The sequence below is a fragment of the Muscardinus avellanarius genome (genome assembly GCF_963383645.1).
Source record: "Muscardinus avellanarius genome assembly, chromosome: 2".
Classification (NCBI taxonomy): domain Eukaryota; kingdom Metazoa; phylum Chordata; class Mammalia; order Rodentia; family Gliridae; genus Muscardinus; species Muscardinus avellanarius.
In genome coordinates, this window is record NC_137787.1 from 12,021,100 (window position 1) to 12,035,459 (window position 14,360).

Here is a 14,360-nt window from a genome sequence, read left to right on the forward strand (position 1 = left end):
CGGGCGTGGTGGCACACGCTTGTAATCCCCGCGATTGGGAGGCAGAGACAAGAGGATCGCGCAGGTTCGAAGCCGGCCGCGCACGCTGGCTTAGGAAACCCAGTTTCCAAATAAAAATGTAAAAAATAGGTCTGGGAGCGTAGCCAGGAGGTAGATGGGCTTCCAGGAACCCCAGTACCACCAAAAAAAAAAAAAAAAGAAAAAAAAAAGAAAAAAAAAGTTATAAAGAGACAAAGCTAAAAATCTACAAATTTCTGACTGCCATTAATCCTGTATTATACTTTTTGAATGTTCACCAAGATTAAGGTTCTAGAAATAACTTAAGATATCCATATTATAGCTAAGCAAATAAAATGGTAACATTAAAAACTTGTAAGCCTTTTTTCCAAACCCATTTACTGTGTGAAGACATTCTCCCTACATGCCTACAAATGCCTATTTATTCTTAAGACCTAACTTACACAGCTCCTAATTGAAGACAGGATTTGAGTAAACGAAGTTAGCACACAACTAAGCCACTATTACCATACCAGACACGGGCAATGTTTTATATCTCTGTCACAATGCAGTGTAAGAGAACAGGGCCCACATCCATCTCGCCCATGACTCCTCAGTCCCCTCCCACTTCAGGCCCTTAGTTTAGTAAGGCCTGGCTCCCTGAACCCCACTCTACTTCCCACCTGCCGTATCTCCAGCTGAGTCTTCTTCATCTTTCTGCAAGGTGTCCCTAACCGCCTGGTGAGAAGCTGCTTTCCTTGTAAGGCTCTCCTTTACGACGTTTTCACTATGGCAACAGCACTGTCATTTGGGCCTGTTTCTCACATTCCCCCGTCCTTCATGAGATCATATGCTCCGTGGGTACAGGATATGTTTTTTTAAGTTCACTCCTAGTGTAATCAGTACCTAGCACAGAGCCTGGTATGAAGTAGGGGCATTATGAGAATTTTGTGGAATGAATTAGTGAATCCTATCACTGGCACCAGCTTTTAGAAAAGACTTGGTGCTTACGACATATCAAATTCCTAATAACCATGAAATTGGAACAAATGAAATGGATAGGATAGGTAACTGTAGTTGAATGAACAAGAAAAAGTATCAAGATAGTGCTTAAAATTTTCTCATCACTCTGGAACTGAGACCTGACACAAGTTCTCTGCAGGTCAGGAAAAGACTTAAGTCTCCCATTTCAGAAAGCAGAGGACTGGAGAGTTGGCAGTAATGATCAGCTGGTAAAGCTGGCATGTCTCTACTTCTTTGTTCCTTAGCAATATGGGAACTGCTACCAAGAATTAAATGCTAGAGCCTATGGCCCACCTGTGGTTAGGGACTTTAGGAGACATGCTGTCTCTGACCTGGTCCCTGAGCTTGCAGAAGCATGCCTGTACATGCGAGCTTCCCCTTCCCTATGTGACACGTGAAATGCACCTAGCCACTTGCAAAGCTTGCTTTTTGATTCTCATTCACATCCCTAAATTCAAATTCTGTCTCATTTTAAAATCTCTTTCATCCATCTATCTATCATCCAACTACCTATCTTCATGTATCTTCTTTTAGTGCTTAGCTCTGTAACTGCTTAGTTTTTAAGGCAGTATAGACACAGAGAAGTCCCTACTGACTGAGAAAATAAATTATAAACAGAACGATATTTCTGATAAGTACAGGGGGGGGGATGTTGAACTTCTGAAAACAGTGGAACAATGATATGCTTGCTCTTGGGTGTCTAATACTTCTTCAGCTCCTGACTGCATCACTTTCTTCCTCTGTTCCCCGCACCTGGGTCTCTTTTTCTTTATTCCTGCCTTGTTGAAATCCTACGTCTATCTTTGAAAGTTCAACTCAAATATTTGAAAAAGCACTTCCTGTTTATTCTGACCAGGAATGAATTAATTTCTAATGATCTCATTTTTTAAAGTGATTACCAACTTTTGGGGGAAGTAGACTGGAATAAGAGAGCTCAACGTTGGAGTTAAGAGCGATGGCAGCTCTTGCACTCTCAGCTGTGTGACAGGTCAGGAAAGGCTTTCTGCTGTCCCCTTTGCCTGTTTTGATTTCTCCTCCGCCCTGCCACTGAGCGAGTAACCTTGTGGGGTCGCAGCTGCATTCATGAGTTTCCTGACCAAGGAGGGCACGTCGTCTTCTGCCCTTCGCACACCCATTCCAGGAGAAAACTCCAAGTCTGGTGCTTGGTAAAAACCACCAAGGAGAAAAAGAACTTTTGCACAAATCTCCTGGGATTCCTATTTTATTTCATTTTTGGCCTCATGAAATTGTTTTCATGCCTGTTTAGCAAAATACATGGTAATTTTATCTGCCATTTCTATTTTTGTGATCTAACATGGGAGGGCTGCTCACAGAAATTTTGTGATATACATAAAGTGAGAGTGAATAAAGTAATACATTTTAAGAGTATTATCAGAAGTTAGATGACTTCTATGGGGTGGCGGGGGAAGAAGTATTGTCATCAAACTCAGAATAAACCTAAGTACAAAAAAGAGCTTCCTTCTTAATATTATTTGGAGGAATGAGAGAGAACAGAAACATGAAATCTACCTATATCTAAGGAATTTCCTTCAACTTGTTTTTCTAAAACTTATTGTCTTGACAGAAAGATAAATAAGCGAAGAACACTCTACTTAACTGAATTGTTCCTGAACAGCAACAACAATAAAAAGAGCAAGTGAGAGAGAGAAGTTTTGAGAACTAAGGACAAGCAGGACTTGGCTCTCAGTGCTATGTTCAAATCCCAGAAGACTTAGCGCATTAGCAAGTAAACGCCACGGCTGGGAAGTAGATACATGACTCCAGGCATTTTAACCCCAACCACTTTATAGATATAATAAATTAGAAAAGCACCTAAGCTGGGCCGTCAGGGTACACGCCAATGATCCCAGCTACTCAGGAGCTGAGGCTAGGGGGCTGAAGTTAAAGGCCAGCCTGGGCAACTTAGACCCTGTCTCAAAACTAACCAAATAAGTAAGTAAAAAGGACTGGGTATGTAGCTCAATGGCAAAGCAGTCCTGGGCTCAATCCCCAGTACTACCAAAAAAAAAAAAAAAAAAAAAAACTAAACTAAGGAAAATCACCTCTAGTGTAACCAGAAGCCACTATTACCAGGAAAACGACCCCACAGAAAGCGCAGGAGGCGCCCGCTCCCTACCAAGCCACTGGCTGCACTGCCAGCTCCCGAGATAGGAAGACTCAGACGGTAATACAACACGGCAGTGAGCTTACAGCACAATAGGAAGAAATGAATCTTTCGATAGACAATTACTGTTTTCGTTGACAGTTTATTCAATACACTACATTTGTACCTTATTCTGTAGTTTTTAAAATCGTTCACACATGGACTTAGTAAAAATGTACTTTATAGAAAACCATCTGCAAAAGTAAAATGAAAATAAAAATGCAACATATTGCACACATATTAAACTTCAGAATTGTTAGGCATATTTTAATTTAATCTGTACAGGTGATCATGAAATATTAGGTGGTTTGATTTTCTTCAGTCTGGCACCAGACCATGACTTCAAAGGTGTTAATGTTCACATATGGATGCAAAATGTCTACTAACAAAATTGCTTGATCTAATATTGTTGAGAAACAGGAGAAAACATTTTCATTGTTGTTTAAACAGACACTTTCTAACTCCATCCTCTATGCACTCTTTCTCTTTCAGAGAATTAGTTGTGCAGACTGGTGAGGCAAAAAATCAATTTCTTAAAAAAAACACAACAAACTACACCCCATTTACAAAACATGCAAGAGGAGAATTCTACGGAGATGTTACTGCAGAGCTGGTTTAAAGTGAATACAGCTGAGTGACAGAATATACCTTGATGCCTACAAATATAGGTCCTTTCCCCTTACTGCCTGGAAGAATACATTTTCAGGGCATGGACTATAAAAACGGCATACAATGCAAAGACAGAAACAAAGAAGTTTGCAAATCTTTATATTTCCAGCTGTTGAGACAATATATTCGAGTGCTGAAGTTACCTCTAGCGGCGAAACCAGAGCCAGCTATTAAGCAGCCAGAAAGCTACAGTAATTGAATACATGACCATTTCTCTTTTAGCACGCTCTTTGTTCTCCTCTTCTAGAAGTTGTAGACGTCTGTTTAATTTGATTATCTAAGTGAAAAACAAACATAAATCACAAAAAAGAAACCTTAATAATGCATATAGCAATCAGCTTCTTAAAAGGTACCATGGTGGCGCACGCTGTAATCCCAGCGCTTGGGAGGCTGAGACAGGAGGATCGCACAGGTTCGAAGCCAGCCTCAGCTACTTAGTGACTCTCAGCAAATTAGTGAGACCCTGTTTCCAAATAAAAAATAAAATAGGTCTGGGAGTATAGCCCGGAGGTAGAAAAGCCCCTGGATTCCACCCCTAGTACCACCCACCCCCCAAAAAAGAGAGCCTAATAATTTTTCAAGAGAATTATTATAGCCGGGCGTGGTGGTGCACGCTTGTAATCCCCGTGTTTGGGAGACGGAGACAGGTGGATCATGCAGGTACGAAGCCAGCCTCGCTGGCTTAAGAGACCCTGTTTCCATATAAAAATATAAAAAATAGGTTTGGGAGTATAGCCCGGAGGTAGAAGGGTTTCCAGGAATTCCAGCACCACCAGCACCACCACCACCACCACCACCACCACCACCACCACCACCACCACCACCACCACACACACACACACACACACACACACACACACAGAGATTTATTACAAGCATGAAAAGTTTTATTTGTAGCATAATAAACACAACTACAAATAGAAAAAATTTTTACTCATGTCAGCTTAAATCGATTTATTTATTTATTTTTTTGGGCAGTACTGGGGATGGGACCCAGGGGCATTCTTCCTCCGAGTTACACCCCTAGCTCTATTTTTTTAAATTTCAAAACAGGATCTTATTGAGTTGCAAAGGGCCTAAGCAGTAGCTGAGGCTGTGTGCAAACCGTGAATCGATCTCAGCCTCCCAAATGCTGGGATCTCAAGTGTGCGCCGCCATGCCTGGCTAGCTTAAATTCATTTAAATACTCTTCTTCATTTTTCTTCTCCAAACTTCTGAGTTAGAAAAGATTATTTCCGCCAGGCGTGGTGGCGCACGCTTGTAATCCCCGCGCTTGGGAGGCAGAGACAGGAGGATCGTGCAGGTTCGAAGCCAGCCACACGCGCTGGCTTAGGAGACCCTGTTTCCAAATAAAAATGTAAAAATAGGTCTGGGAGTGTAGCCCGGAGGTAGAAGGGCTTCCAGGAACCCCAGTACCACCAAAAACAAAAACAAAAACAAAAAAATAAAGAAAAGATTATTTCCTTCCTTCCTTGATTAGATGGTTAAGGGACAGTGCTGCATGACTACGGCTATTCTGGTAGAAAAGACTAAGTGTGTACTGAGTCACACAGAATACAGGACTCCTGCCCCTCCCACGGCGTCCCGTCATTGGATCTCAGCCGTTCATTTTTATCTTGGTACAACAGACTTCTCGGTGACCTCTGAGTTACTGAGAAAGCCCCGAGCGGACCAACTGCAGTCCTGGGGCACTTCAGCTCTGAAAGGCCAGTGACTCCCCACAGGAGAAATGCTGCCTGCTCACGGCGGCACTCTCAGCGCTGGTCCTTCCTGACATCGGCCTTGCTCCTGTGCTCACGCTTTCTTACTGAACTTATTTCATCCACTTTCCTCTACATCTACTTGGCACAGGCACGGAGGGCACCTTGAATATGTGTGCATGTGTGATTCTTTTATTTTAATGTGTATGCAGGTTGATTCCTGAGGCTCTAGGGATACGTCATAAAAGATATGCCTATGCAACTGCAATTCCAGTACAGGACTTCCTAGAGAATACAACACACACACACACACACACACACACACACACACACACACACACACCAGCACCAAAAGAAAGCAGCGGCTTCAAACTGGAGTCATCAAACACAGAAACACAGGCTTCCACAGTGACTGCTCCAAATGCCGGACAAGTGACTTATGGCTGCGCTGCTTGGCTCACACATCAAGAGTCTTTGTTATTGGCCAGACAACACTAAGCTACTACTGTTTTATGCTTACCAAAAACATGTAGATGGTGCTTTAATATCTCTTTAATTAAAAGAGGAAAATCAATTATGGGTTATTAAAGAATTTGGCAAAATGTTTTAATTCATAGGTTCCATAAAGAGATAGTGATAAAATGTTGCAAACTATCACTTTATTTACTTATTTGTGGTAGTAGGGACTGAAACCAGGGGCATTCTATCTCTGAGCCATATCCCAGCCCTATTTTATTTTTTATTTTGAAACAGGGTCTCGTGAATCACTGAGTCTGCCTTTGAACCTGTAATCCCGTCTCAGCTTCCCATTATAGGCATGTGCTATCACACCCGACTATAAATTATCACTTAAAAATATTACGTGAAGCTGGGCACGGTGATGCATGTCTGTAATCTCAGTACTTGGGAGGCTGAGACAGGAGGATCAGAGGTTTGTGGCCAGCCTCAGCAACTTAGTGAGGCCTTCTGAAACTCAGCACTAAGGTCTAGCTCAAAGGTAGAATGACCCTTAGGTTCAATCCTTAGCACCACAAAATAAATAATAAGTAAATATAGATAAAAATTACATGAAAAAAATTTGGGATTATATTTTAGTCGGCACATAAAATACCTGTCGTCTTAATGATGCCGCATCCACAACAGTCATGTCATCTGCCGTGCCTTCGATAGTTGTATCTATATTTGAAATGCCATACCTACCAGATGAGAAGTAAAAGTACAAGTTAATATTAAAATAAAAACAGAACTAAGAGTAACTGGTAAGTCATGCAATGTGTAGTGTAATGCACAGAGAAGTATTCAAAACACTGGTACTTAACAACATAAATTACTAAATATTTTACTATATGAACTGATACCAATAAAGAAAAAGATAAAGATGACTATCTACAATAAACGAAAGTGTGCTAAACTAAGATTAAGGAGAAATACCGACTAAAGATACAAACAGACCCTGTCCCAGCCAGAGGCTGACGGTGTCAGAAAGGACCCCTGGCTGAAAAGGTTCGAGAGACGCTGGTCTAGGATAGACCAACATACAATTCTTGCACATCTAGTTCACAGGAAGACTCACTGTCAGGAAGTGTAAAGTGTGCTAATTCTAAGAAAGAAAGAAAAGCGCCATGATTTATTTACCTCCTCACTCCCCTCTGCTGCCAGTCCTACTCCCAGTTACTTGCTCTCTATTATGTTCCCCATGAAGGCAAGTAAAAACCTCCTGAAAACAGTGTGTGTGTGTGTGTGTGTGTGTGTGTGTGTGTGTGTGTGTGTGTGCCTGCATGTGTGTGGTGCTGCTGTGGATCAAGCCTCTGGCATCATGACTGCTTAGGCAAGCACTCTACCACTGAGCTAGATTCCCAACCCTTTTTAACCCAGGAAAATTTTATTTTTGAGCTATGCCCTCAGCCCTTTTTATTTATGTTGAGACAGGGTCTTGCTAAGTTACTGCACACTGACCTCAAACCTACAATCAATTCTAACTGGTATTACACATCTGAGACATAGCGACTGAACACATACTGCCCCTCCATTTAGACCCAGAACTGGCTAAGTAATCAATAATTAAGAGGGAATGTATAAAATAATAATACTGAAAAGTCACTAAAATAATTCAGAGAAAGCACATTAAATAGTACTTTTTGTTCAAATGCAGTTACTTCTACAAGCACACTGATTTTTAAATGAAGGACAATAAACTTCTGAATAGCAAATACATACACCATTCCTACTCTTTACCTGGATTCCACATTTTAAAGTTTATTTTAATTAGTGGCTTTACAATTCATATCCCATATAATTCATTCCCATGCATACCAATTTTATATCCTGTATCACTGTTTCAATAACACGACACAGCAACTTTTTTGGATGAGCAGAACATAAATGGAATTCAAAGTTACTCACGTGTGAGCTGCAGATCTGGCTCACAGATCATCTACTCTAAGATCCTTAGCAAGTCCCTAGTACAAGAACCACATTACCACCTGAAGTAGAATTGTATTTTTAATCTAGGCATGTTAACGATAAATCTATTCAGGAAACTGTATTGTTTAAAATAGTTTTGAGAATATATAAACACATCAAATGAAGTATGCAAAACAGATTTAAACAGCAGATGCCGTGGACTGACTGTAGGTGATCTTTAAGAATCTTGGAATGTTTCTTTCATGGCTAACTTCTTGCTTTTACGTTAGCTGCTCCTTCTTCATGGAAACAGAGAAAGTTGAAATACTGAGGGTAACTGCTCCAGAGGAGCAAACTTCTCCACAGGTAGATACTGGAACTACTGAACTAAGCTGGTTCACAAACAGCTGAGTTAATTATTCCTTTAAACAGGAAAACAGAATGACCAGGGCTGAGGGTAGGGCTCAGGGGTAGAGCACTTACTTGCCTAGCATGTTTGAGGCCCTAGGTTTGAGCAGAGGCCCTAGGTTTTGGCACCACAGGAAAAAGAAAACAACAAAACAGAATTATTTAAAGATTAGTAGAATATTATGCTAAGTGGCATCAGCCAGTCTTAAAAAGTCAAGGGTCATTTTTTTTCCCTTCTCTTAAGTAGAAGCTAGAGAGAAAATAGAAAACAAAAGGGATTTTAGATATATGTGAAGAAAAACCAGCAGAGTGATGGAAGAGGGCTGGGGCGCTCAGTGGGAGGGGAGAGGGGAGCAGAGGAAGGGAGCAGTTCAAATGATGCTCTGTCCATGTCTGGAGGCTTCAAACTCACTAACAGGTGCCGGGAGGGGAGGGGAGCAGGGTGAGATCTGGGGAGTATGTCTGTATCAACCTTAAACCTCACTCACTATGATGTATAATCACAATGTACCAAGAGACAAATTTTAAAAAGATTGGTGGAGAAAATGGGATTAAAGATCATCTTTTTTATACTTCATACTCAAAAATTAAATCTTTCCATTTCCCCGAGGTCACAAATGAGACGAGTGATGGGGGAAAGATAAGGTCACAGCGATGGCCTCCACATGAAGGGCCCTGGCCTGACACAGGCAGCGAAGTACAAGTCAAAGGGTCCCTTTCACTTTTTTCTGGTCCTGGGACTTGAACCCTGGGGCATTCTACCTCTGAGATATACCCCCAGCCCTTTTTGCTTCTTATTTTTGAGACAGGGGCTCACTAAGTTGCTAACGCTGGCCTTGCACATGTGATACTGTTGTCTCAAGCCTCCCATGTGCTAGAATTGCACGTGTGCACCACAATGTCCAGCGACTACTCACAATTTAAACCCTAAATTAGCTAAGGTGATAGAAATTTGTAAAGGAAAACTCCATTTGCAAAGGAATCTAAGGTTATGGCAAAAAACACTTATACTTTAAATTTATAATTTGATTTAAATTTCAAAAATTATGAAATGTATTTTAAACTAAAATCTTTATCAAATTAAAAACTCTGAGAAATGCTAAGTCTGAACATACTTTCAGAGAAAGATAAAGTCACAAACCAAGAGGAAAATATGAAAGAAAACAACAGAGATTAAATTAAGATAGTAAAAGAAAACCAGTCAGCAGAGCGGCCAGGAACTGACCGCAGAGCGCACTTCAACTCCTCCAACACAAACCTGTGATTAGCAACGCACCGCCTTTCCCTTTTCTCTTGCTTAACAATGTGACAGCCTTCTCTGATAATAGGAAAGATGCTGCCAGTTTTATACATACTGCTAGAGATAATGCCTTTCTGCTTAAACTAAAGAGAACTGGCTTGGAAAGAGTGAAGCATCTGTGAATACAATCGGCTTCTGCCTTTGTTTTCAATGGGGATATGGCACGTGGGATCCTTAAGCACCTGTACATGGCACCACAGGACGGAGAGAAACAACTAGTAGGCTACATATGTCTGAAAGAGTGAAAAGGGCAGAAAGAAGGCTACAAATGCTTAAACTAGATCCCTTTCTAAATAAATGCTCAATTTCCTTAACTCTTTGGTCACCAATGATGACTTCCCCTCTTTCAGACAATGCCTTGAAGACAGGATTATCTACACACTGGAAGTGACATTAGAGAGAGTTAACAACTAAAGAGGAAACGCCGGCTGAAACTAAGCAACAATCCAAACGCCCATAGAATGAGATTATTGTTCTGTGCATTAGCATGATCTCCTATGAGCCATTACAACTGTATTTAAATAAAATCTCGCATGCTTATATCATACCACCCCATAATTACATTTCCCTCACACTCTGGTGCTGAATGCCAAGACTAATTAGACTCCCTATTAGAGAAAAGCAGGATTAATTTAAAGAAAACTGTAGCAGTATGATACGAAGCCAAGTCACAGCGACTCCGTGCATCCTGTCCTACGAAGCACAAACTCCACCAATTCTGCATTTCCCCTGGTAATTACAAAGTCTCAAAAGTTACCTGACGTTGTCATGATGAGGATTAGACGTGGCGGCAGCAGACCCACCACGCAACACAGGTCTAAGGCAGGATTTTGCGGGAGAAGGCACAAGACAGAATCAGGAAACAGAGAGGTAATAAAATAAAAGCAAAAACAAGACAAATCAATGTCAGTTGGGATTATATTGTATACTTCAATACAATATAATATCTCTAAAATACTTTGAAAATCTTTGTCACATATATCCTCCATTTTATGATTTTCATAAATTTAACATCATACAGTTAATTAAAGAAAGAAAATACGTGACAAAATAGGTACAACATGATTCTTTTGGTGCTGATACCTTATGAAATTCAAGATGGAGGATAAAAGTGTTTAACAGTATAATATTTCTGTTCTAGTTAGAAAACAACCACTTAACAACTTTAAAAGCAAATGAAGGACCTGTTAGTAGCGCTTGCATGATCGTGGCTGCTCAGTAGTATCAGCTCTTTGTTGAAAACTGAAGTTAAAGAAACCCCCACTTCCCACAGTTTTCCCCTCCGGCCTCAGTAGGTCGGATTCATGCCTGGTGTGCAGTTTAGCTGCGCCCCGCCCGCAGCGCACACAGCAGGCCCCGCGCTGCGGAGGGACACACGCAGCACTGCAGTGACGTGCGCCCAGCGAGGCTGCCTGGAGCCAGCCAGGAGCACGCAGGCTGTGCAACGAGGCCACAGCGCCTGGAAAACTTTGTGGGGCTTTTACTCACAAACTGTCACCTTTTCAATAAAATTTGTTAAAGTCAGAAAATAAAGGTTCTAGCCCCCCCCCAAATAATCAGCCACACCTACTGACCAGAGAAACGAGATTAGAAAAGGGGACCCAGTAAGGATTCCAAGTATTACTAGGTCCTTTTAAAAAAAAGTTTCATTGTTTAAGTAATTAAGCAGGTTTTACCTAAGTATCAAGGCAATAATTATAGTAGATGTTTATATCAAATATATTAATATTTTCTGTAAGTTGGTACAGCTGAAGTACAAATTACTGTTTTCTGAAAACTTAATTTATACAAGAAAATTTTAAGTCCTACCAATACTTAATAATACTTCTGGAGCCTAGAGGATATAAGATTCAAAAACTTTTATTTTTTGGAATACTAGGGATTGAACACAAGGCATTCTACGTTACGCCTCCACCTTTTTTCTTTCTTTCTTTCTTTCTTTTTGTTTTGAAATAGGGTCTAGCTAGGCTGCTCAGAATCTAGGTTTCCAAAGCTGGTCTCAAACCTGCAATTGTGCCTCAGCTTCCAAAGCAGCGGGGTGACAGGCGTGCGCCACCATGCCCTGCAGATTCATAGACTTTTGGGGGAAAACATGTTTGATTTTTATTGATTTTATTTTATTGGTTAAAGAACATGGAGGAATCATATATCCTGGAGACAGGTTTTAAACTGATTTCATCTTACTAACATATCCTTGCAATCAGAAAAACGATGAATCCACTCTAACACGAGAATGGCTCGCAAAGCCACGCTGTGTGCTCCCTGGCGTTTTAAGGTCTACTCATGTTCAAATGGATCTGCCACAGCCAAGTTCCACCACAGAGATTCCCATGTGTAATGCAGAGCCAGAAAAGAATACAGTTACCTTTCACAACGCATTTCATTTTGTCTTCTCACACTGGCCATTGACACATACAATATAAAAGCAAATTAGAAGGTGTTTGAAACTTCATTCAAGTACCTCTTGCTACCACAGTATGATTTAACATATAAAAAATCTTTCAATAGTCTGTTTTGTAATTAAAATGGTGAGAAAGAAATCCAAAGCTACTAAGTTCTAGCATTAACTTGCATATTGATGGGTTGAATATATATGTTCTGAATTAACAGATTATGTGCTTCTTTGTACAAAAATATAAGCTGTTACAGTAGAAAATTTAACTGGGGGACTAGAAATATACACTTTTAATAAAAAATTACAAATAACAAATACCAAAATCAACTATTAACTACAAATCTAGGCCTCCCTCCAAATTATATTTATGGGGGTATTTGTCAAAAATATAAATTATTCACAGATTGGTTTCTTATTCTATTCAAAGCTAGTATGATCTGCTAAGAAGAGAAATTATAAAAACAACAGGCACCACAACTCATCCATCAGTATCTAAATAATGTTCTCACACACAGACTTTCTTTTTTAAAATGCTAATATTTAGCCGGGCGTGGTGGTGCACACTTGTAATCCCAGCACTTGGGAGGCTGGGACAGAAGGACTGCACAGGTTCAAAACCAGCCTCAGCTACTTAGTGAGGCTCTCAGCAACATAGTGAGACTCTGTTTCCAAATAAAATATAAAATACGTCTGGGAGTGTAGCCCAGAGGTAGACGGCCCCTGGGTTCTATTCCCACCACACACACACACAAAGTTAATGAGATATATAGTTCTCTCCAATGCAGGAAGAGATAGGCGATTCCTGCCCAGCATGTTAGAAACTGTGTCAGCTGAGCAGACAGCACACCCGGTTGCTTACCATAGGCACTATGGCAAACTTGTGTAAAGAAAATTTCCTAGCATGTACCTAGGATCTAACTTGATTTCTGTGTTGAACTTGATTTAAATCATCTAAGTTCTTATAAAAAAAGAAAAACAGCACATGAACCTCCAATGAGTGTTCCTTGATGTGTGAACTAAACATAGTTCTCACGCTGAACTGTGAATCTGCACTATTTTATGATAATAAATGAGAAAAAAAGCTGTTTTCTTTTCTTTCTGGAAAAAAAAACCAAACAGTTCTATTTTAAGTGAACTCCACTCAGTGTGATGATGGCATACGACCACAGATTAAGCACTGCAGCAGTGTGACAGCTAAGAGTAATAAGACAGGAAGAAGAAACGATGCCCAAAGCAGGAACACAGGAGCACTTGTAACTCATGAGCAGGGTTATTTCACGATCATGCAAGAACATTATCCAAAGTTCACATTCCTATTTCTTTCACCTCAAAAGTCATCTGGATACTTCTTATAGAAGAAACAAAAACTGATTTGGTACTTATTAAACTTCTGGTCAACACTTAGACCATAATAGATTTGAATGCAACTTTAAAAACCCTTCCAGTGATAAAACCATCAATAAGACTGATAAGAACCTAACCTGGGCTCCCAGGTAACTACTAAAGGAATATATTCAGGAACAAAGTATTATTAATATCCACAACCACTTTTCCAATTTTAAAAATCGTATTTAGGAACTAAGATAATTTCTTCCCAGAAAAGGAATTTTAAAGTTTTAATACATTATATTGTGAAAAAGTAAAACAAAATTTCACTTAGTTTAGTTTTTCAAAGTAAAAGAATACAAAGTAAGGTTTACATTAGTAAGATTTCTAATTTTTATGTTTGAACTTAGGCAATCTTTTTCCATCATGGAGAAAAAAAGTTCATATTTTTGGAAATTTAATATCATTTTCTTTGCACGTATGTGCTGGTGGGAAGTGGGACAAATGATCGTAACGTACCGGGATTTTATCATCTGGTTATTATTTAATCTATACTGAATTAGGGAATATTTTCTCATCCCAGTATCTCTACTGGAGTTTGATATGATATAATTTCACCTAATAATCTGGTGTCTCCTAAGGACCTATTGTAATGAAAAAGTTAAAAAAGAATTATCTGATAGAGGACAGGTCTGCTTAAAGGAGACAGATGAAAACAGTTTTTTTGCAGATATTAGTTCTTAAGTCCAGGTATTTGAATAACTTTATAACTTTTGATGGATCTCCTACCACATTAAGAATTTGAAGCCATTAGCCCTGATCTAAAATAAAGGTGGGAGTGAAGACTACTGATTAGAATCAAAAGCTAGGTATCATTATCCTGGCCCCACTCTTTTTACGAGATGGAGGAAAGGAGGCCCAGAGAAGATAACAACTTGTTCAAGGCCATTATTATGCTATTTAGTGGAGCACAAT

The 14,360-nt window shown here is 40.0% G+C and overlaps 1 protein-coding gene across 2 annotated transcripts in view; it reads right to left on the reverse strand.

The window, feature by feature from the left end:
• Positions 1 to 3,964: 3,964 nt before the first annotated feature.
• MFF (mitochondrial fission factor) overlaps positions 3,965 to 14,360 on the reverse strand; it is a gene marked incomplete at its 5' end in the record, with an annotated part of 29,842 nt that continues 19,446 nt past the window's right edge. Inside the window, 4 exons of one of the 2 annotated variants that reach the window (XM_080690135.1) lie at positions 3,965 to 4,130; positions 6,665 to 6,749; positions 10,422 to 10,481; positions 12,030 to 12,062. In XM_080690135.1, coding sequence (XP_080546261.1) covers positions 3,999 to 4,130; positions 6,665 to 6,749; positions 10,422 to 10,481; positions 12,030 to 12,062 — 310 coding nt within the window. In that variant the 3' untranslated portion in view covers positions 3,965 to 3,998. The remainder of the gene's footprint in view (positions 4,131 to 6,664; positions 6,750 to 10,421; positions 10,482 to 12,029; positions 12,063 to 14,360) is intronic. The other variant, XM_080690134.1, reaches the window with a different exon arrangement.